We start from the raw sequence: 25,188 nt of genomic DNA on the forward strand, positions 1-25,188 counted from the left end.
TTAGAAAGATTGATAAACTCAAATATTGGTGAGGATGTGGAGCAACCACACTCTGTTACGTTGTTGGTGGGAGTGTAACATAAACATTGATACATCTACCCCATGCTCCAGCAATTTCATTCCTGAGTACTCACCAAAGGGAAGTGAAAACATACGTCCACAGAAGATTTGTACAAAATTGTTCTTAGTGGCTTTATTCATAATAGTCTGAAACCAGAAACCAAAGTGTCCATTAAGAAGACAATGAATATACAAACTGTGGTACAGTCATACAATGGAATACTACCCAGTAATGAAAAGGAGTGAACCTCTGATGAATGTAACCATCTGGGTGAGTCTCAAACATCACAGAATGAGAGAAGCCTTACACAAAAGAGTTCACACTAATGGTTCCTGGTTCCTGTCTCAGTCCTTTTGTGCTGCTATATCAAAAATACCATAAATGGGGTGGCTTATAAACAAATATTTCTCACAGTTCTGGAGGCTAGGAAGTCCAGAATAAAGGCAGCTGCAAATTTCATGTCCGACAAATGCTTGCTTCTGAGACAGCCATCTTTTTGCTACATTCTCAAATGGAGGAAGGGGTGAGAGAGCTCTCTGGGGCCTCTTTTATAAGGACACTAACCCCATTGAGAAGGACTCTGCTCTCATGACCTAATTAGCTCTCAAAGGCCTCACCTATTCATAGCATTACTAATACCCCTACTATGGCTTGGGGCTAGGTTTTAACATATGAATTTGGAGGGGCACAAACATTCTGACGTTAGCAGTTCCATTCATATAAAGGTTGAGAACAGGAAAGTGTGTCAGTGGTAGGAAAAATCGGAACAGTGGTTGCCTCTGGATGGATGGGAGAGGAAAATGACTGGGACGGAGCATGAGGGGACTTTCTGATGATGATAGTGTTCTGTGTCTTGATAAGACTTTGGGTTATAAGTGTGTGCGTTGCCCACTGCCTGTGCACAAGTATATGCCAGTGACTCAGATTTGTGTATTGCATAACCGATACATTTTCCCTCAAAGGAAAAGGATTATGAAAATAATTACATAATTAATGACTTACAAACTGAAGTATTTAGTTTAAAATTTATTGATGTATAAAACTGAAATGCATCAAAGTATGGACTCACAATCACATAGAGGGATGAGTAGATGGACATGATAAAGTGCATAAAGAAAATGTTAATAGTAGAACCTAAGTGTTGAGAATATCAGTGTTCATTATAATATTCATGCAACTTTTCTTTATGTTTGAAAATTTTCATAATAAAATTGTAGGGAAAATAGCTCAGGTTGGCAAGTAGAAGGGTGATCAACTGGGTTTGTAATGGTAGAAGGATTCATTTGTATCATTGTAGTTGAGTAATTGCACCTCTCAATTTGAACAATATTGTGAAAAGTTAACAAAAAAAAAAAGGACTTTGCTAAAAGGACTCTTGGCTGGATTCCCAGCTGCCCAAAGTGTTTTTCAGAGTGAGCTTCTGCTCAGACTCCTGAGACATAGGTCCTAAGTTGGGGTTGGACCTGTTCTTTGGGCTTTATGGGTTCTGTGCAGAATTCAAAAGGACCTCAGAAATGGAACTGGGCAGTTCTGAGCTTGGCCCAGGAGCAGGCCCTTTTCCCAATGGATGACATCACTCTGGCACTAGATACACTTTGAGGCCTTTGAGAGATACAAAAGGAACAAATTCTCCCAAAGCATTTCATTGAGAAGTCCTTCAAGGGGTGCGGGGAAGGAACATGATCTTGCTACTGCATTGAACCCGCCAACTCAGGGGCCCAGGGAAGAATTCCCAGGAGACTGGAGTTTCTCAAGCATGGTCCAGAAACTGGAGTTCCTTCGTTCTCATGGAAGGGCGGTTGGGCAGGGGAAATAGTCTGCCTTGAATTATTCTCTAGAAGTGATGCAAATCTTCCTCCTGCTGTGAAATTATCATTGTCTTTCCTCTGCCCATTAAAGAAGGATGAGAAGAGAGTTACTGGACAGGCTCCAGCTGATAAGACAAGTAGCTGCTGTGATTTTTAGGGGGACTGAAGATTAGGATATCTACTATGTTAACCTCCCCCTTCCACCATCATGGTTCAGAGGCCTTTAGTGTTTCACCTCCAAGGATCTTCCTGGCAATGAACTACAAACAGTCAGCAGTCCCTAGCGCAAAACACATGACCTTTCCAGGCATATCTTCTAGGTCACAGCAGGTGCATCCTTCAGTCTCCTCAGGTAAGGCTTCATCCTGCCTTTAAATGTAAGCAGGCAGGGATGGAGACCATCCCCTAAACCACCTTAGAAATGGGCAAGTCCAGAAAGGGTAGCACAGTTGCCAATGATGTGGGGAGCTCAGTTTCATGCTACCTCTTATGGACTGTTTGTGTCCCCCCAAAAGGTATATGTTGACACCCTGAATCCCAAGGTGATAGTAGTAAGAAGTGGGGCTTTTGACAGAGAACTAGATTTGGATGAGGTCATGAGTGTGGAACCAGAGAGCTCTTTCTCTCTGCCATGTAAGCATGCAGCCAGATGGCAGCTGTGTGCAAGAAAGAGGGTCCTCACCAAGAATCAAACCATGTTGCCACTGTGATTTTGAACTTTCAATCTCCAGAACTGTGAGAAATACCTTTCTCCTGTTTAAGTCATGCAGTCTATGGTAGCTTGTCACAGCAGCCTGAGCCAAGTAGGATGCGGACACTGATGCCAGACATGTCTGCCCACAGAGGGGCTACTTTCAGAAGAGTGTCTGTGGTCTCCCAGTACATAACTGGATACTACATTGTGGTAGCAACCAGACCGGGATATGGCTTTCCAGCAGCACGCTCCCTTGGAAGCTGTCAGGCCACTGAGCGACATTCATCCAAAGGACGAGAATGGTGTCCCATGTTCCTGTGGAATGGAGTGGCACCCAGGTTATGCTAGTGATCTTGGTGTAACCTCCTTTTCTCTGTGCAGGTGAACTGCCACATGACAGTTACCTCTATTAAATTTCCTTCTGGGTCAGTTATCTCCATTAAGTTTTCTTCTGGCAAACCTTTTTTGAGCTTTTTGTGTGAGCCACAGCTACAGGCTGAAAAAACAGTCAAAGGGAAGGCCCTTGCACAGCCCCTGCCTAAACCCCACCAATGATTTAATGTTAATAGTGTGTGTGTGTGTGTGTGTGTGTGTTGGGTTACTGTTCTGGTCAGTCTCCTTTTATGGTCAGTGATCTCAGTCTCCCTCAGGTTGGCTTGTGGTTTGTATCACCAAGGGAGTTGGGCCCCCTGGCTGCATTCACACTGCGCCCCAGAGCATTCACTGGCCCAAAAGAGCAGGAGCCAGGGGGAGGCCTTCCTACAGAAGGCACTGTTGGTGCTACCTCTCTTTCCCAGAGACATCATGGTGCAGTGGCAATTTTCCCGAATATTTTCTAGCCGACGGACTTCTTAGGTTGTGGTAAAGGGTGTGAGTGAGTCAGGACTCCTGGTTTCTTTTCTCTTAAATTGATGCATAGTCACTGGATGGTCCTGAACAGTTTGTCTTTCAGGGACTCAGATAGTTGTAGTGAATGTGGACTTAAACAACCATAATATTATTCAAGCTCCTGCTTTAATAGTCAGGTATTATTTTAGAACTTGCCCTCATGAAGTATGCTTTCAATGCACAGCATAGGGCACAAAAACACTTCAGGTGTTGTATATACACAGCTGAACTTTCATGACTAGCTGATAAAAAATTGGAACTTGCCCATGGATATAGGTTGCCTGGTTTTCAAGAGTCAAAGATGCTTTAGAAATTTTACTTTTCTAAGAGCTTTAGTTTTTAAGAGGGAACCTTTTGACTAAGTTCATTCAAAAACATTGCCATCTTCCTCACACTGAACATTAAGGATCGGGTCATTTTTGTCAAACTCAGAAGGCTAAATGAGCACCATTCTTCAGTGTGAAGCCATCCCTGTTGACCGTGGCCAGTGAAGGCATTCTGGCAATGCAGTACAGCAATGTCACCACTTGAACTGGACCCTAACTGTGAGTCACGAAGACAGTTCTGCTCATTTGTAGTGAAGTCACTTCATTTCTGTCTGTATCTGTCTGACTCACATACTTATAATATATATACTGAATACATACTCTGAAGATAGAAGATAGAGATATGCCATTAAATCAATGTCATATAATTTACATTGTTCAGATTCCTCAAACTTACAAGTGAATGACATCAGTATTCTGTTTTTAGAACATATGTATCACTGAGATAATTTTTTAATTAGGGTGTCATGACATCATATGCAACTCAAGGTGTCAAATTAATTTTACTCTTTTATCTCCTTATTTTCCCCAAACCCCATGAATAAGAACAGTATTTTGCTCTGAAATGCCCAACTGGTTGTTTAAGCCATTCATTTGAAATGCAGAAATTGGCATTCCTTCTCAGATGGTTTCTTGCTAAATTTTGATATGTTTCTGAGGCCACTGACTTAATAAATATAAGTAAAATTTCTTACTGCCACAGAGTGCAGAGTGATACTAACCAGCCTTGTCGCTTGGAGTGGTCGAGCGGGGAGGCCTGTCAGAGCCACCCCAAGCGTGTGTTCCAAATCGTGGCCAGACGGGTTTCAACTGTGCTGATTTTAAATGGATAATTCCTAATAATACCCAGGAGAAATCTAGGCTGTAGGGGGTCTAAAGCTCATATAATTCTTTTTTTTTTAAATGTTTATTTATTTTTATTTTTAGAGAGGGAAGGGAAGGAGAAAGAGAGAGAGAGAAACATCAATGTGCGGTTGCTGGGGTCATGGCCTGCAACCCAGGCATGTACCCTGACTGGGAATTGAACCTGCGACACTTTGGTTTGCAGCCCACGCTCAATCCACTGAACTACGCCAGCCAGGGCTAAGCTTATATAATTCTAATGGACTGCCTTGAGGAAAAAAATTACAAAATTATGAATACAAAATTGCAGAGGCAAAACTTAAGCTTCATTAGCTTCGTGGTAAATCCAGCTCTGAACTAGACTGGCTGAAATCCCACAAATTGGAAATAACTTTTATTACTTTATCAGCATTTCATAGTACTAAGTACTGAAAATATTCAAGGTGCTTTGATACTTGATATTTCGTAATAATCAAAGGCTTCTGAATGCTTAAAATATAGCATATAGTGAACAGGGGAAATAGCAACTTAAACTCTGCTGATATGTCCTTTCAGCCCATAACAATTTAGAAAAGAGTTAAAAAGCAAACGGGTAATGCTAGCAATATGAAAATGGCCAAGAGAATTGAAAGCAAAACTGATAAGGAAAGAATCTTTTGACTTTTTTATTGAAATAGATTCCCATAAACCAAAAATCCTAAAAAGCTGTTTAAATCATTCATTTGAAATTAGAACATTTTTAAGACATTATAAGATATATAGGTGTGTGGTGCTTCTTTGGCTTGTCCACATTGTCTCCATGGTTGTTATAGCTTTTACTAGCATTCATTAAAATATAAGACTGTCCTAGTAAATAATGCTCATTGTTACAAGTACTCTTTTAGTTTAATAAAGTCACCAGAACCTATTATAGGTACGAGAACTATTTGAAGAGGATTTCAGGCAGTAGGAGGATCAAATACCAAGGGATGGGACATGAAATGACATGGTTTTTCCTGTGGACTCCAAGTACCTCGGAGTAAGACAAGTGGTCCAGGGAACACCAAGGGATTGGACTGAAAGGTAAATAGGAATTTAGGTGACAGTCTGGTTTGCTTGGCAGAAGAAGACTTTACCTGACAAGCACTAAGAAATGACTGAAGGGTAGTTAAGTAGGGAGTGCCATGATGAGATTTCTGTTCTTGAAAGGTCAGTCCAGTGGCAGTGTGGAGAGTGGCTTGCAGGACAGGAGACCAAAGGTGAGAAAGCTGCTATAATGATTCCATTGGCGATGAGAAAGTAAGAGATAGGTTAGAGAGTCTAGGAAGAGAGTCAAAACAATTTACTGGATCGTTAACAATGAAGATTGTAGATTTGTCCCATTCTGGCTCTCTGATGTGTAGCCCCAGGACTGAGCTCAGTGCTCTCAGGTGGGAGTTGGTGAAAGCTTGGGTGACTGCCAGGTTTCCAGGTTTGCTGGTTGTAAACTACTGCCATTAACCAGGATGTTTGTGGGAGGTAGTTTTAAAAGGGCTGTAATGAGCACAGTTTGGGGCACATTAACTTGGAGGGCCTGTGGGTCATGGAAGTGGGTATATCTAGTACACAGCTCAGGGGACAAATGAGCCCTAGAAACAGAGGATGTAAGAGTCATCAGCACTCATAGGAGGAGTAAGAATGAGAGAGACATTTAGAAGGAGATCTTAGAAAAAGGCCAGGGACAGCACCTTGGGGAACACCAAAGTTTTAATTTTTAGGAGAAAAAAAAGGCAATTAGCAAAAGCAACTGAGAAAGAATACTCAGGGAAGTGGGGGAGAGAACCACTAATGAGAGGTTGTATAGAAACTCATAAAGGGAAGAGTTTCAGGGAAAATGCAATGATTAACAAGATCAAATACCTCAGAAAGGTGGCGCCCAGTGGCATCTGTGCGTACCAGCGGAGTTTCAGTTGAGTTGGGAGGAGGGAAGTGGATGACCCTCTCCTCCAGGGTGAGGAGTGAATGGGAGACAGGCAAGTGGAGGAGAATCAGTACCTACAGGGGCATGTAAACATGAGGGCTCTTTTCTCATGAGAGAGAAGACACTTAAACCTATTTACATGTGGGAAAGTAACCAAAAGAATTAGATAAGTTAAAATCGAATGAAATTGAGGATAGTTAAACAAAGCAAACTCCCTCATGATAAGGAAAGGGATGAGATCAAAAGAGTATGGAGGGGTAAGGATATGGAGAACTCGAAACCCTTGTGCGCTGCTGGTGGGAATACAAATGGTGCAACTGCTGTAGAGAACAGTGTGGCAGTTCTTCAAAAAGTTAAGCATAGAATTACCATATGACCCAGGAATTCTGCACAAAAGAACTGAAAAGAGGTACTCAGACACATGTACACAATCTTCATTGCAGCATTAATAACAATAACCAAGTGATGGAAACAACCCGAGTCCATGAACAGATGAGTGGATGAAGAAAATATGCTGTATACAGATAGTGGACTACTACTCACTTATAAAAAGGGATGAACTTCTGGCACACACTGCAACATGATTGAACCTTGAAAGCATGCTGAGTGAAATAAGTCAGTCAAATAATGTATGATCCCATTTCTATGAAATACCTACAATAGGCAAATTCATGGAGGCACAAAATAGATTAAAGGTTATCAAAGGCTAGGAGGACAGGGAGTTATTGCTTAATGGAGTTTCTGTTAGACGTGATAGAACAGCTTAAAAAATTGGCAGTGGTGATGATTATATAACATTGTGAATGCAACTAATGCTACTGAATTGTACAAATAAAAATAGTTTAAGTCGCTTATTTTGTGTTATATGTATTTTCCCACAATAAAATGTAATGTCAGCCATAATATACATGGTGATTCAATTTGATCAATCAATAAAAATTTCAACTATTTTATATTTTTTAACAAAAAGAATATGAAAAGATTAATTCTGAGCAAAACAGGGCCATCTTCCTCTGTCCTTCTAATGCTCTGGGTGAGGGTGTACATAGACGCAGGGAAGGTTGCCCCTGTCTTCGGGACGTTAACAAAGTTCCTGACAGTCTCTGTTTCCTTCGCCAACCAAGAGAGAAACTCCACTGCTTAGAGTGGGCAGGGTGGGTATGACTTTAATAAGGAACTCAGAGAGAGCAAGTGAAAGTTAAGAATGGCCATGAAGGGAAATGGAAGTAGGAGCTGACCAAGGGTAAACCAGAGAACTGTTCAGGTGTTCTGCTGACCCAGCTGACGTCAGTACCCTGCGCAAGTGTGGTGTTTCATCTTCACGGCTTCTTGACTTTTTTCCCAGCTGCACCATGTATAGGAGTCAGAAAAGCTGGATTGCTCCTGCATGCGGTATTTGTGATGTGGGCACATACAGGGCTCATGGCCTGAGAGGGCCAAACAGGGGGCACCGACTTGGCACAAAAGAGGAGCCTAAGGGCACTCATGACCCTAGAGGAAGTGGAGTTGAAATGCAAAGTGGGCGTAAGGGGAGTGAGGTGTGAGAGAGAGAATAGATACTGAACTTCTAGTGTTGCAGAGGTGAGCCTCTTCTGGTTGATGACAGAAGAATTAGGCTCTGAAAGTGAAGGTGACATTGTAGATAGAGATGACTGGTGTATTAGAGTAGACTAACTGCCATCACAAGTAGATGGAAACATGTATAATGACTTAATTACAGTAGAGGTTTCTTTTCTGATTATATGAATAATCCAAGTTTGGTCAATGGGGTATCTGTTTCACAGTAATTCAAGGACCCAGGATGGAGGCTCTGTCATCTTCAACCAGAAGCTTTCAGGGTCATCTGGGTATTGACATCCAGTTTTGTGTAAGGGTAGGGAGCAAGGAGGAGTCCACGTAGGTGGTTTTATTGGCCAGACCCGAAAGAGGTACACCTCAATCCCTTCATATGTCATTGGCCAGAACGCAGTCACATGGCCATGCCCAATTGCAAGGAAGTCGGTGAAGTGTGTAGCTGTGTGGCCTAGAAAAAAGAGCAACCAGCAGCCCTTGCTATAACTGAGCTTTAAAGCCATTTTAAAAGCATTTGCTGTTGTGATAGTTGCTACTTAGTTTTGTTAAGTCCAGAGAGAAATTTCAAAAGGCTAACTTTAAAAAAATCAACTGAAGTGGAGAAGCCTTATCTGACCATACATGGGAAGAATTCATTCCTAATTCTATTCTTTAAACCTACTCCTTTTTTAAATCTAGGCAAACATCTCTGTAACCCAGTTTCCTCATTTGGTGAACTGAGTTTCATACTTTTTCCTTCATCAGAAATGCATACAAGATTTTTGTGTGTATGATGGAGCCCCTTTATCACTCATTTTGTGTTAGCAGCAAATATTAAACACAGGCAAAATACCCATTAAGTCACTGGCCCTTACGAATGAGCCAAAATGAGTTTTGTGCCTGATTTAAGTGCAAGACCCTTTTTGCTTTGTACTGTTACTTTAATAAATAAGATTTCTTTTTGAGCTACATAAATATTTCATCTCTGTTAACAAGCTGCTCAGTGTTGAATGTTTAAACTAGGTGAAATCTTCCCTAGTTTATGTATATTATCCACCCAAATTCTCTGCCCGTAAGAATGCAAGGCAAGCACAGCATCAGCTGAGGGTCATTGTCTGATAATGTTGAGTCACAATTACCCCACCCGCAGTGTGCTGTGGAGGGCAGGGGTGGGTAGGGGCACTGCTCAGGACACCTGCACCAACGAGGAACTCCTCCCCCAGAAGAGACTTTGTCCCAGGAACCATGGCATAAGATTCAGAGGGTCTTTATTTAGACTTGAATAATTCACCACCTTCCTTTTCAAGACTATATGGAAATTCTTCAGAAAATAAACTCTGTGTCTCGGTGAGGAAAGATCCTTTAAAGAAACATGGTGAATTATTACAAAGTTCTAGGGGTGCCTCCAAATGCTTCCTCTTGTGATATTAAGAAGGCTTATCATCAGTTAGCTCTTCAGGTGCACCCAGACAAGAACCGTGAAAGCAAGGAGGCAGCTGAGGAGAAATTCAAACAAGTAGCTGAAGCCTATGCTGTCTTGTCTGATCCCAAGAAACGCAACGACTATGACAAGTCCAGAGGGAACCACATCAAAAGTGAACATGGAGGAGACGGCGGAGACAAAAACTATTTGAAGAAGGAAGTGTGGTTTGAGAGGCCACACTGTGGTTTTCAAAATGTCTTTGAAGATGAGGACCTCTTCTTGGGAGATTTTTTCCCCACTGGCTACATGGGTAGAACCAGGTCCTGCTCCTCCTTCTTTGATGTGATCCCCATTTTGGACACAGGATTTTCTACTTTTGTATCCCTGGGCTCCAGACCAAGTTCTTCTTCCTCTGGGACATTTGTCCCCTATGTAAGCAGTGGGATGGGAAGCTTCAGACTGGTCACCACTTGTAGCCAGATAGTGAATGGCAAGAGAGTTGTTACAAAGAAGGTTGTAGAAAATGTGAAATAGAAGGCTGAAGTGGAAGGAGAAAGCCTATTTCATCAGATTCCTCTACGTCACTGGTAAGGAGTTGTTGCTGTACTCTGTCACAGGCAGACTTTCCTGTGAGGCCGGTGAGTCTGATGCTCACCAAAGACAGAATGGGAATCTGAGAGTGTATTGAACTGGAATGGACAAAGGCCAGCTTAGTCCAAACATCTTTTTTACAGAGAAAGAGAATAGTGCTCCATATGTTCTACAAGGAACTAGAAAGCAGCAGAGTTTGGCCCTTAGGACCAGGTCTTCCGATTCTAAATCGACCCTTCATGTCCCTGCACTACATCGGGACACTGAGACCACTGCCACAGACACGGCCTCCTGAGTCAGGGCGCTGCGGCCAGGAACCCTGCTGACTTCCCCTCGCTTACTCTGCCCCACACTGCTACTGTGCAGTTAGCTCTCTCTTGGTGGTCGCTCTTTCTCTTTCTAGCCTTCCTCTTAGTTCCTGTTCTTTCCCCCTCATCTTCTTTCTTCCTATACATTTCCAATGAACTATATCACAACTAGATCAATTGAAAGAGTTATCTAGGTATAGATTGTTAGCAGAGAGAAAGAGTGAAAGGTAAATGGGTTAAGACCGTTTTTATGCACTTTTTTAAATAGCTAGAATTTATTGAGCACTCAGCTGATGTCAGGAATTCTACTTCACATATGTTATCTCAATAATACTTCCATAGTGAAATATAGTAGCTACTTTCCCCCATCATATAGATAACGAAATGAGATTTCGATTGAGTATCTTGCTCTAGGCCCTACCTAATAAGCAATAAAATAGCGTCTTACATCTAGAGATCCCTCTCACTTATTTTTAGATTTAGGGTCTTGACCTCATTGGAAATTTACACCTGTCATCTCTGAACCTTACTTCCACGCATGAGTACTTGCTGGGACTTATTAAGTATGCAAACATTTTGAATGTTATTGCCCAACAGGTCCTTGGTTACTTTTACACAAAGACAGAAGATAAAAGTAATGTAAAAAGTTTTGCTGAAACTAGAAAATGATTATCCCTTAACAGAGATATATAAATTGGATGCCAAGATGTGAATTACCTTTTTGGTTTGGCTTTAATCATGATATTCATGCAGTTGTGAGATTTTTTGTTTAGCTGGATGTGGTCATACTCCAACCCGTTCATTTGAATGGGGCTCATAGGAGGGTTTCCTTGTGGAAAGTTACTGATGGAATCTGCATTAGCACTTTTGTATTCCAGTTTCCAGTCTTAGGCTCATTCTAGTACATACACCATGCTGACTGGCAAAATTTGGGTTTCATTTGCACCACAGACTTTTATACAAATTATGTAACAAATGAGTAGCTTTCTTAGTTCAAGGAAAACACCTGTGTCTGTAATTTTTATGTAGTTTTTCAATTTTTTAACATTTTAATAAATTTTCTGAACTTGAACAGGAATATTCCTGCATCACTCTGGCAGAGGGTAGCGTTCAGGCACAGAGCACTGTTCTAGAATGGAAACAGAAGGTGGATTTGAAATTAGAACATAACTCATTTCTTTCAAAGCCCATACATGTCCACTTAGTAGCCATGGAGGACCTCCTATACATCAGGCACTGTGCTGGTTGCCTTACATAAGAGTGTCACATTTAATCTCCAGAATCCTTCATGGGGTTACCTCCATTTTACAAGTGATGAAACTGGGGCTCGAGGAAGTTAAATCTCTTACCCAGGGTCACACAACAAGTTGGAGAGACAAAGGTCAGCCTATGGTTTGCTTGACCTGGAAGCTCACGTTTCCAATATGCTCCCATTCACCTGAACTGCCAGTCATGATTTAATAGGAAAGTTTTCTTGTATGTATGAGCACTATTCACTTCAAATTTTTTAAAATAAGGATTTCCAGCCCTGGATGGATGGCTCAGTTAGTTGGAGCATCATCCCTTCTTTCCAAAGTTTGTGGGTTCCGTTCCTAGTTGGGATGTGTGTGGGAAGCAACCGAGTGATGCCTCTGTCTCTCTGTCTGTCTCTGCCATCAATAAATACGTCCTCAGATGAGGGTTTTTTAATGAGGATTTCCAAATAGAGCTTCCTTTCACAAACCCTAGTCTGAGGTGAACTGCAGGGTGGCCACTGAAGAAAGGGAAAATCTAATTGGAGCCTGGAACATGATTTCCATTTTGTCTTAAATAAAATATAAATTTCAGCATTTTTTGCAGACATACTTGGCTTCTGACAGAAATGCTGAGTTATAGAGGACTTTTCACTAGCAAAGACATTTAAAAATTCACTTTCAGTTAATCAAGGAAGTTTTCTTGTATAGAAATGCAGGCAGTGACATCTCTTCCTGATGCCTGTTTAAAATATGTAATAAGTGAAGTAGGAGTAAATACTAGCAAAGGAAAGATGGAGAGAAGAAAAGGCTTTGCCACTTTTTTAAGTGTTTCAAGTGAGTCAATGTTCGTCTCAGTGTGTAAGCTGGAGCATGAGCTTTGAAGTAACTTGTGATTCAGGTTCCTGTCACCTCACAATGCCTTCCAAACAGCCACTGTGACTTCCAGGTGTCAAAAGCCCCTCTGCCAACTCTCAGACTTGCAGGTTGTCCTGATGAGCCCTCTTTGAGATTACTAGCTGCTGAACTAGAAAAAAAATACTTTAGGGTTGGAAATGCAGTTCATATACCCTTAATTTTCCCCTCTTACCTTATTCAACCAATTTTTTATGCACTGTGGTTTTGAATAGTTGTCTCCTACATATTAATGAGAGATATTTTGTTTTTTAGTAGATGGCAAAGTAAAGGTTTCCAACACTCAAAAATACCACAGACCAGTTACAAGTAATTCCTTGTCCTTCTGCTCTGGTTTGTGTTAGGTGTTTGACAAGTGAATTGAGGACTGTGATCCTGTCAAGGAATAATGACAAGTGATTGTATAACTTACTGCTCAGGGACAGGGAGCATTTGCAAGGGTGTTACCTCATGGAATCCTGTCAGAATCCCCTTACTCCCTATTACCCATGGAAGAGAAAGAGGAGGAAGGAAACTTGCCTCAGGTCCTGAAGTGGGTGTTTCTTCAGTCCCTCAGCCCAGCTATTTCTCCCCCACACAGAGACGTTCCATGCACATGTTCTTCACAGCCTGGCATAGTACATGAGAGAGTTTGGAGGAAGGGCCCCCTTGGTCATGGCACAGGAGGGAGTCACAGTTTTATGTAGCTACAGTTGCACATTGGGTCCCCTTTCTGTCCCTCAGTGGGGGAGGTGGGTATGGATGTATATGTGCAGATTGAGGAAACAGATATGTTGAGGCTTACCAAGCATACACAACTGGCCCATCTCTTGAACCCAGGTTCCCTAAGACCTAACTCAGCTTCTCTCCACAGTAAGCGATAACAAAAGTAAGATGGCAGTCAGCATTCTCAGTGTTTACTTTCCGAAAGTTTCAAACCACTTTCTATACTTGGGGTCCTCATATCTTTCATGGGAAATCTGTTTTATTTCTTCCCAAAGCTTTGTAGTCTTCAGGTTAGTTGGAGTGAAGGATACCTGGTTGGGTACCTGAAGGGTGTGGGAAGTGGACTCATGAGGAGAACAGGGGAGAGAATTTGCGGTAGGCAGAGCCCTGCCCCTCACTACCTTATTTGGGATTTCAAAGCTCCATTAAGAGGAAATGTGGTAGGGCTTTCAACATGAGAGGTTGATTTTCAGGTTGAGGCAGGATGATTCTCCTTTTAAAGGGCAGGAAGAAAGTTCAGAGTGAGTGAATCATTTTCCCAATGTTCATTGATGTGATTGACAAGATTCCAGAAAACTAAGACTCTAGTCCCCATTAGTCCATCTAAACAACACACATGTACTTCTAAATGTCAGGAGAGACAGAGGGACTTAGGAAGAGAACATTGGCTTTGGCTGTGGGCAGATGAGAGTTCGAACCCTGTGCCATCCTTTCCTAACTTCCTGATCTTCATTCTTGATGGTTCACTTCTTGCCTGGTTCCCAGTTTGCCTGTAAAATTAAGATGATAACCCCTGCCTGTCCTAATTTATAGAGTTATTTTAGGAACTAAGCACACAAAATTCTGCATAAACTATTCATACTTTATAAATGGGAAGTGTCATTTTTTTTGGAAGCAGTATCTTTGGGTATGTAAACCTAAGGGTACATACTCCAAACTTGCTGTCAGTTTTTTAAGACATTTACGATGTGATCTTGAAAACAAGAGCAGCTATAAAATGTATTTAATCTGAGACTAAAAGTAGAATATGCAAGATAAAAATAGAAGATTTCATTTTGTTTCCATTTTGGCAGAAGTGAAAAAATAATGATTGTAGCTTGAAAATCAATGTGACTTTTTTCCTTTGAACTTCCTTTTTTATTATTCTCGAGATTTTTGTATTTACATGTTGGCTTTGCCCTCTGCTTCCTTTACAGGAGATTGATGGAAAATCCCTGCTATTGATGACAAGAAATGATGTGTTGACAGGACTTCAGTTAAAACTGGGGCCTGCTCTGAAAATCTACGAGTACCACGTAAAACCTCTTCAGTCAAAACATTTAAAGAACAACTCTTCGTAGTACGGTCCAGTTGGGGTCTCAGACCTCAAAAAATGCACAGAGACATAATTCAGTTTCATGTGATGAAACTTTGTAAACAGAATACATACATGTGTATATGTAAAGAATTTCAACCAAATGAAACGTTATCCTATTGGATAGACTAGGCAATCCATCAGCTGACCTGAATTCAGTTAGGAGGAGCAAGGAGAACACGAGAACACGTGGACGGGATAGTTTTCCTTGTGGGTTTGTCAAAGAGCGTGAAAGAAATCAAACTTTGACATGATTAGATACCCTTCCCCAGAAAAGCTTTGAAATCATAAGGATTTTCTTCATTTCTTCATAGATGGCTTTCCCAAAATTCATTTAAAAATTTAATGGAATGAGCATCTTTTGGTTACAGACTTGGGAAGGAGGAAAAAGAGAAAAAGATTGCTGTCTCCCTTGGTTTCCTCTGCTCCTTAGAGCTTGTGTTACTGGGATGGAATTGCTGACACCCTTTTTTATAGAGGGTCCTCCACTTGACCTTATTAAGGTTTCACTGGGACATGCTGCGGTGTGTGAAGTAAACATGCATCTCGGCCCCTTCAGGAGAGAACCGTAGCTCTAAAAGAAAAACTCTGTTGTGTATTGGGGATATCCATCCACATTCAGCTAGCTTTCACAGGGACTAATGGTATTTTCTGTATAGAATGGCTTTTAAATGGGTTCTTTGTTTCTGAAGAAAGCATTTTTTCGCTTTATGGTTGTATTTATGATAATTTGTTTCTGAAGAAATTTGCCAAGAGTTACAGATCAAAAAGCCTTGTTGCTAGCACAGAATATTTTTATATATATTCCTTCATGATGGTGTAATATTTTTTTAATTGCTCTGATGCTTTGTTTGATTCCTGGTTTGAGCACTTGTTTTTAAAAACTTGAAGAAGTGGGCTTGCTACATCTCTGTTCAAAGAGACATTTGTTCAATCTCCGTGTGTCGATGCCTTGTTGGGTTGGTGCTTTGTGGTTGCAATAAAGCATTGCTTCATTTGATTCCTGGTGTGTGTTCGACCTTCTCTGTTGGTTGCTTTTGCAGTTGGGAGTAAGGATTAAGATCTCTCCTTAAAACCATGGAAAGAAAGCTGCACCTTTAAAAAATGTAGGTATGGAGCCCTGGCTGGGTGGTTCAGTTGGTTGGAGTGTCTGCTTGTATACGGGAAAGATGTAGATACAGGAAACATACGGATGTATATGTGGATTTATCTTCTTTATGAATGGAATTGGCTAAGCTTGCTTGGTTCCTTCTCTTACCCCACCCAACAACACACTTTAGGTGTCCTTTTAACTAAAGATTTGTATTGTTTTGTTTTGTTGTGTTTTGCTGTAGGCCAGTAGGGGTCATGAGTTTTTTGGAAATTCTGATGAAAGCTGTGGACCTTCCTCCAGACAAAAAACTCATATTCCCACATACAAAACTTTGCAGAGGTGATGGACTCCTCAAAGTTCCCTCTTCCTTCCTCTCAAGCTAAGAATCACTACTTTAGAAAGTGTTACAATTCACTCCCCCGCGGAGATCATTTGGAGAACACTCCATCTGAGGATGAGAGTGACAAAACACAGGCAATGGGTGGGTGGGGTTCAAAGATACACTCTAAATTCATTGTTAACAGAGTATCTGAAACTTGTTTATTTATTTATTCTTCTTTTCATGTATTTTTCTATTGAATTTGTTGGAGTGACACTGGTTAACAAAATTCTACAGGTTTCAGGTGCACAATTCTACAACATGTCATCTGTACACTGACTGTGTTCACCACCCCAAGTCAAGTCTCTGTCCATCACCATTTATGCCCCCCACTCCCTGTACCGTCCTCCACCACCTCCTATCCCCCTCCCTCTGGCAACCACCACGCTGTTGACTGTTTCCTGGCATGAGTCCTTCCTCTGCTTTCTTTTTCACTGAATCCTTCCCTGCCCCCTCCCCACCACCCCTCCCTCAGGGCTATCAGCCTGTCCTCTATTTATGAGTCTGTCTCTATTTGGCTTATTAGCTCATTTTTGTTCATTAGATTCCACAGATGGATGAAATCAAAAGGTACTTGTCTTTCTCCGACTAGAAATTTAAGTAATGCTTTGTTTTACTTTAAGCGGGAGAGGGTCACAAAAGAGACTTTTTCTGTCCCCAAGTTCTCACACCCTACCCGAGACAGCAAACAGAAACACATGAGTAAAAGGCAGAATGTAGGTAAGTACTGTGAGGTGAGAGTAATAACAGGTGAGAACTGCACCTGCTGGAGACCTCGGCGGGAAAGAAGGGGCAGGAGCTCCAATAGAAGGAAGATAGAATGAAGAACCTGACTAACCTTTCTGAAGGTGTTTCCCACAAGTGACACGGTGATTCTGTTTGAACCCTGTACCTCAAAGGGACAGCATGAGGAATGTCCAGGCCCTGCTTTTGTGCATCCACCTGGTACTTCCTGTCATAGTTTGGAGTAGGGTTTGGCTGTGAGTGATAAAACCTGCCTTCCCTGCTCTTAACTCACATCGACAGGTCATATAGACAAGACAGAAGCTTGCTTCTTTTTATGAAATTGTCTAGATAGGTATGGTCCTCCATGATGTTAGGGGCAATATAGACTCCACCACTCTTTTTACTCTGTTATGCATGGTACTCCGTCCTAGAATTTCGCAGCCCAAGGTGGCTGCTTTAGCTCTTGCCATTGAATTCCAACCAGTGGGAAGACAAAAGGGGAAAGGTACATACCTCCTTTTCTTAAGGACATTTCTGAGAAATCGTTCCTCTTTATATCCTCTGATACCTTGCTGGCCAGAATTCAGTCACACTGCCATAACTAAGCTGCAAAAGAGGCCTGAAATATTTCTTTTTCTTAGAGACCATGGGTCCAGTTAAAATTCAGAAGTCCCCTAATTCTAGAGATAAAAGATAAAGAATACTGGGGGATGACTTGCTGTCACCAGTCAGCTGGCCATTGAACACTTGGGACAAATGACACTGAAAGTTCATCTTTAGTTGTATTTTTCTCTAGATTTGAACTTGGGCTCAGACTCCTTTTAGTCTGAATGTTTTTATCACAATCACCTTTCACAACTATTGAAAACTTTGTTCATTAATCCCAACCTAACTCAACCAAGCTTCAAACCTAGACTGCTCTATTTTTTTAAAAAAGGGAAGGAAAACATTTTTAATTGAAAGGCGAACTATCGGCCACATTCCTCTCGAGGTGCAGAGGCCCATGGCTTCAGCCATAAACCCTGTGTGTTGGGGGCAGGACACGGGCCCGGGCCCAGGACTGTGTTTGCTACACTGTCTGCTGTTACTCACTAACTGACAAACTGGACTTGCTCACCTCGTCCTTCGGTCTCTCGGCTTCTCTGGTGTTTGGGGGCCACTTTACATTCACATCCCTCTCTCAAAACGAGCACTATCACCATTAGTGCTGAAGACAGCTCAATAAATTCCATATTTTTAAGAATTAAATGATAGAGAAAATTGTGAGCCTTGATGTCAGCTAGAAAATGAGGATTCTGGAGTCAGGAGATGATGGGGGCATTTGCAGAGAAGTGCTCGCATGGAAGAATTGGTCCACCTAAAAGGGCATGAAAAACACTCCCAGTGGGGCCTCCAAGGAATGCCTTAAACTCTGTCTCCGAAATGGTGGGATATAGAATTCTCATGCTGTGACCCTGGCAAACTGGGGAGCGCAGTGGAGTCTGCACACAGGCGTCAGAACAAGCTGAGTGGGATGTAGCCTTCGGTCTTTGGTCTCATTATTTGTCACATGAAACAAGTGATGGAAGTTCATCCGTCCCCATGCATTACCGTTCAAGTTTTGTAATAGCTCCTTGGCTCTCTTGTTTTCTCTTATCACAACCAGAACATTCACCGTACCCACAATAAATTAGCATTTAACCAATTAGAAAAAGGAAAGCGAACTGAAAAGAATCAAATCATTCTTCAGCCTCTGTTGACAGCTTTCAGGCAAAATTAGCAAATTAAAGATAGTCTGCCCGTTCTTACGCCCAGAATGAAGGCCTGTCACAGGCAAGCCTGAGTACCTCGGAAATCAGGGCGGCTGCTTTCATGCCTCTCCCTCCTACCCTCAACCCAGGGAAAAGCAGTGTGATCAAAATAAGCCACTGAGAGTAGCTGCAAGTACTTGAAATTCAGCAGGTAGGCAGTCTTTGTCCCCAGACAACAGCAAAACCAGAGCCGCCTGATTCCTTTTCAGATCACACTGGATTTCATTAATGTGATCTGGGTCTGCAGCTAGGAGCAGATACACACGCCGCGTGGGGAAGCACTTCACGAGTGCAAGTGGGAACAAGCATGCCTTGATGCCAATAGATTTTATGTGAGAACTGTTTAATGTTGAATTTGATTATTTTTAACCAAAGGGGCTGGCAGGGTATCAGAACCACAAGGGACTTCAAAAAGTAATTGCCACTCCACCCCACTCCCCACCCCACATCTGAACCTCTATGGTTCGGACTCTAGAAAAGACATGTAATGAACTGGTTTAAAGGCAAGCTCACAGACTGGTTGCTTTTCAGTAAAACCTGAGCTGACATGTTTTCCTTTGGCCAGTGCAGCATGTATATGTTTTCACAACTACATTTGCTTTCTTCTAGGTCAGGCGGAAAGCTCCAATTTATTACAGTCTTTTAATTCCCTAATATTTTGCAGCCAGGAAAGGCATAGTTCTACACTGACTGTCTAGATCCTGGGGTATGATGAAATGTAGACCCCCTGATCTAAAGCAAAGAGACACAGACAGCCACCTTAGCGTAAGCTAGTTCAGGAACTGGAGATTACCAGTGCAGCAGATTTCACGGAAAACAAGCTGGCATGTTGCACTGGAGTGTGCAGCAGATATGAGCATCAGTTCTGATGCTCACTGGACATGATGAATACGGTGAAAAAGAGACCAGTTGCTGGCAGTCTCCTCATCTGTCCTCAATAAATACCCCACGTGAGCACAGATTCTGCCCTCCGAGCTCAGAATACCGATCAGGGGCACACAGTGTTCCTCCATTGCATTAGCGAGATGTATCTTTGGAGCAATTTAATTTGGAAATGTCTAATGACCCACCGTTATCCAGCCGCTCCCATATTTGGAAGCCGAGTGCAGAAAGGACTTACTGGTGGCGATCCATCTGCCTCTGACGGTCACTGCAAATGGGATCTGCAGGGGTCACATCTGGGCACAGAGCCGTTAGCTGTTTTCTGTAATGATTGGAGGATGAAGCTAGATGTTCAAAGAGCTGACTGCTGTAGGACAGATACACTTCTTAGGGGAAAAACTTGTTAATTCTGCTTCTAAACCAGGAACAGGAGCCACAGGAAGGAGGGAAAGAGCCATGGGTGCATTAATGAGCAGCTCGTTAGCTTCATGCTGTAGCTCCAGAAGCAATTAAATAGTTTGGGTACCATTTCTGGCCAGGAGTGGCAGTTCTACAGAGAGAAAAGGAGATTACAACAATCACATCCAAGTTCATCTGGTGACTGTGGCTGTCTTCTGTCTTTGTGAACCTCAACAAGAGAGTTGTGTCTTGCCCACACTGGGGCAGAATCACAGAGGAACCTGTGAATAAAGCAAGAGAAGTCTTTGGCTGCCTGCAAATCGGTAGCTGTATTAATTAATGTCTATTTACCTCAGGCAGGCTGCTCCTGTCTACAGTTATCTCTAGAGAGAAATCAGGAAAGCTGGGGTATCAGGCAATTTCCAAGTAGAATATATGCCCCTCTTCCATAGAATAAGTACATGGACAGACTTACCACCTTTATCATGGCACAGGTCGGGGGGAAGTTAATGAGCAAAAGAGTAAACAATACTGAACCTACTTACTATCCATGTAAGGCAGACATGGCCTGGGCAGCCAGATCTCCAAACAGCAAGATAAGGGAACATGTGCCACAAGGTAGCACATGCTGTCACCTAGGTGTCACCCACAGGGCATCTTAGGTCATAGAGCTCAGAGACCTTAAGCTCCCAGAAAAGTCAGGTAAAGCACCCAAGGAAAGATCTGCCGTAAGGGTCTCCAGCTCCGTCATCCGTGGGGCATGCCTGTAGCAAAGCTTTCAAGTTAAATACCTTCTTGCTGAATTAAAGATAGCAGAATTGTTCTGTAAATGATGTTTCATCCTCTTTTTTTGTGGATTATACTCTTTTTATATGCTGGGAAATATACAATTTGAAAATAAGACTAGGAAACTCATCAGATTATGGACACAAATTTGAGGGAAACTCAGTAAAACTCCTCAGCCAACCAGCATGCCCTGCCATCAAAAATCAGTGTCTGGGACAGTGTCCTCTCTCCTGCACCAGAACTCAGTGACGCCGGTTGGTGCACTGTGGTGCGGTAGGTGGAAACACTGGGACTGTTCCCGATAAACCTGAACTTGAGTCCATCCCACCATTTACTTGACGTGGGAACTCGGGTAAGCTGTGTGGCTCCTCTGGCCTCAGGCACCTCCTCGGTTCTCTAGTGCAGACACAGAGACAGAGCACGCAGCACTAGCCTGGCTCCGTCCCATGAAAATATAATGTGAGCCACACGTGTAGTTTTTAATTTTCTGGTAGTCACATTTTAAAAAGGAAAAAGAAACAATTAAATAATAAATTTAACCCAATATGTCCCAAATTTACCATTTCCATGTGTAATCACTATAATAGTAATTAATGATATACTTTATAATCTTTTTTTCATGTCTTCAAAACCCACTGTGTATTTTATACTTACAGGACATCTCAGTTAGGACAGAACAGCTCAAGTGTATCAGTTCAGATAAGATTCCGTCGAAAACCCAAATAATGGTGACTTAAACAAGACAGAAGTTTTTGGTCATGTGTATGAGGTCTGAAGATAACCAGGCCAGAGTTGGCGTGACCACTCTATAATCACTGGGTCCCAGACTTCTCCTAGAGTGCTGATCCACCATCCGTAACACACAGCTTCCTCTGTGGTCCAAGGTGGCTGCTTAAACTTCATTTATCACAACTTATTTCAGCCAGGAAAAAAAAGAAAAAAGTTGCATATAGCAACTTGTACTTACATCCTTTTTTAAAAATATTTTATTTATTTATTTTTAGAGAGGGAAGAGAGGGAGAAAGAGAGAGAGAGAGAAACATCAATGTGCAGTTCCTGGGGGCCATGGCCTGCAACCCAGGCATGTGCCCTGATTGGGAATCGAACCTGCGATGCTTTGGTTCGCAGCCCACGCTCAATCCACTGAGCTACACCAGCCAGGGATATCCTTTTAATAAGAACTTAGTCATGGGGCCATAGTTACTTGCAAGGGAAGTTGGGAAGTAGCCAGCCAAATAGCCAGCTAAATTAAGGACAGGAGTATGAATGCTGTGGGGAAGCAGGCAACCCTTCCATAGTACCAGTCTCGTAAGGTCGATGGAGAGCTGAATGAGACTACAGTGTACAGTCAATAGTATGACAGGGACAGTGAATTAAAGTGTGGCTTTATTTTATGATCTCTGAACACACTGAACCCAAATACTGCTCATTTGCTGCATCCTAATATTACTAAAAGATAAAACAACTTCCTTCTTAGGTCTTTGGATATCAGGTAATTCTAAAGCTCTATCTTTATAAGGTCATATAAAAGAAAAAACCTGCATTTTTTAAGCTTCATAAAAATTTGTAATGCTGAGTTAAGGGAAATGTGCTAAGCAAAATGCATATTTTTATTGGTCCCCAAAGACATAGAGAAGTTAGTTTGAAGCTTTTGTGAATTCTAAATACTTCCTGCCCCTAATTAAAAATAAATATACAATGACATTCAAAATAGTTTTGTGAGGCTAATGAAAGGGAGAACTCTCATAACCTTTGGCTCAACAATAAACAGCAAAAAAATAAAATAAAAATAATAACATTTAAAAATCTGAGAAGATCTGCATTCATTAATTTGAGCCAATTAGGTTGACATCAGTCTGTTTAATTGTCTATTTGGGCAGCTTTCATAATGAATTTTTAACGCTAAGGTGACTTCTCCCAGCCACCAGAATGCAGGTCATTCATCAGTCTTCTGTGTGGTGTGCATACAGAATGCAGAGTAAGGTGGCATTGCCTAATCGATACGTAGTTGAAAAGGGAAACTTCGGAACTGTGAATCCACCGTGGAGGAGCAAGGGAACAGCACTGACTTATCTGTCAGACCTCGCGCAACTCTATTAACCTCTGTTGGTTCAGTTGCCTCCCATGTAAAATAAGTGAGTCCAACTAGAACTTTATTTCTGCAGTTCATTTCTGTGAGTTTCTAAGGATCCAATTATCTGAGTACATGTGTCACTGCTGCCCTCCACCATTCAATGAAAACTCACAGCATTGTCATGTTTTACAGTGTCATTTCCCCTTTATAAACGTTCTAAGATTTTAGTCTGATTGATTCTCGCTTGGCTGTGCAGTGGGCTGGGAATGATGGGCTTGAACATTGTCAAGTTAGCTGATTGAACAAGCCTACAGATTTAAGTTTAAATCACTCTCATTAGATCCTCTGGTGGAAGTATCCCCCTTTTAGGAGTAGGACTTCTCCACAGTCAGAGCCTCGAGTTGAGGGGATGGAAAACCGTAAATTTCCCAGTGGGTCACTGGGAACAATGGTAAGTGGGGCCGCTGCCATTCTTACCCTTTGTCTAGCAGACCCATGTGCTCTACCGTTTGGAGACAGAGTCAAGTATCTGGGGAATATACTGCATCCTGGAGGCTGATACTCCATCATCACATGGTATCATCGCCAAGCTGGCACCTCATTGTGCCTTTAAAAGACCTCCCATTGCATCATTCTATGAGGCCAGCAGCTTCTGGGTGGTGCAGGATGTGGTTGGATGAGAGGACTGTATGGCCACATACAGACTGACATTTTATTTTAAAGTAGATCCCTTGGTCTGAGCAATATTTTGCAGGACTGTCTAATCCCTTGGATAGCGTTGCCAGCTGAGTCCCTGCAGGCAAGAAAGGCAAACCCATATCCAAAGAATGCACTAGTTCTGGCTGAGTCACTGCCCCCATCAGAATGAAGGGGTCCAATGCACTCAGCTTGCTGCTGAGAAGCTGGTTAGTGTTCTCAAGGATTGGTGGCCTATTAAGTTCTCACTTGATATTGGTCTCTATTGCTGGCAAGTTGGATATTTGTCAGCAAGTTATGGGCAGTAATGAAAAGCTGAATGCCATGTGTTGGGGCCCCTGTATGGCTCCTATCTCTGCTACTATGACAACTGTACTTGTGAACTCACTGTGCCAGCACTAAGATCGCCAGTGACCAAGGATGACTGACGTCAACTAGCCCAGTCATCTGCCCACTTGATTGGTCAGCACCTCTTCCATAATTGATGCCCTCTGATAGGTATTACTCAATACAAAGATTCTTTTTTTTTTTTTTTCAAATGCACATGAAATATTTTCTTTTTCTTTTCTTTTTTTTTTATTTCAATCATTGTTCAAGTACAGTTTTCTCCCCCCTACTCCCGTTCCAGCCCCTCCACCCAACCCTCCCCCCTTCCCCCCATTACCCCCCACCCTTAGTTTTTGTCCATGTGTCCTCCAAATTTGTTCCTGTAATCCCTACCCATTCCCCCCTGAAATTCCCTCTTCTCTCCCCTCTGGCCACTGTCAGACTATCCCCTATTTCAGTGTCTTTGGTTATATTTTGCTAGTTTTTTGTTTTGTTTTGTTTTGTTGTTTAGATTCCTGTTAAAGGTGATATCATGTGGTATTTGTCTTTCACTGCCTGGCTTGTTTCACTTAGCATAATGCTTTCCAGCTCCATCCATGCTGTTGCAAAGGGTATGAGCTCCTTCTTTCTTTCTGCTGTATAGAATTCCATTGTGTAAATGTACCATAGTTTTTTGATCCATTCATTTACTGATGGGCATCTAGGTTGCTTCCAGCACCTAGCTATTGTAAATTGTGCTGCTATGAACATCGGGGTGCAAAGGTTCTTTTGTATTGGTGTTTTAGTGTTCTTAGGATAGAGTCCCAGCAATGGAATTGCTGGGTCAAAAGGCAGATCCATTTTTAGTTTTCTGAGGAAGTTCCAAACTGCTTTCCATAATGGTTGTACCAGTCTGCAGTCCCACCAACAGTGCACTAGGGACCCCGTTTCTCCACAACCTCTCCAACACTTGTTGTTTGTTGCTTTGTTTATGATGGCCATTCTGACTGGTGTGAAGTGGTATCTCATTGTGGTTTTAATCTGCATCTCTCTGATGGCTAGCGATATTGAACATCGCTTCATGTGTCTTTGGATTTTCTGTATGTCCTCCTTGGAGAATTGTCTGTTCAAGTCCTTTGACCATTTTTTAATTGGGTTACTTGTCTTCTTAGAGTGGAGTCGCGTAAGTTCTTTATATATTTTGGAGATTAAACCCTTGTCTGAGGTATCATTAGCAAATATGTTTTCCCATACAGTTGGTTCTCTTTTTATTTTGATACTGTTTTCCTTAGCTGTGCAAAAGCTTTTAATTTTGATGAGGTCCCATTTGTTTATTCTTTCCTTTATGTCCCTTGCTCTAGGAGACAAGTCAGTAAAAAAGTTTCTGCGTGAAATATCTGAGATTTTCCTACCTACGTT

General features: G+C 42.0%; 1 protein-coding gene across 2 annotated transcripts in view; it reads left to right on the forward strand.

The window, feature by feature from the left end:
• The window catches only part of SAMD13 (sterile alpha motif domain containing 13), a 52,526-nt gene extending 36,879 nt beyond the window's left edge, over positions 1–15,647 (forward strand). For both annotated transcript variants that reach the window (XM_028511134.2, XM_028511133.2), the window contains exon 4: positions 14,481–15,647. In XM_028511134.2, the coding sequence (XP_028366935.1) occupies positions 14,481–14,624 (144 nt within the window). In that variant the 3' untranslated portion in view covers positions 14,625–15,647. The remainder of the gene's footprint in view (positions 1–14,480) is intronic.
• Positions 15,648–25,188: the final 9,541 nt, after the last annotated feature.

The sequence above is a fragment of the Phyllostomus discolor genome, chromosome 5, assembly GCF_004126475.2.
Source record: "Phyllostomus discolor isolate MPI-MPIP mPhyDis1 chromosome 5, mPhyDis1.pri.v3, whole genome shotgun sequence".
In the NCBI taxonomy this organism is placed as follows: Eukaryota; Metazoa; Chordata; class Mammalia; order Chiroptera; family Phyllostomidae; genus Phyllostomus; species Phyllostomus discolor.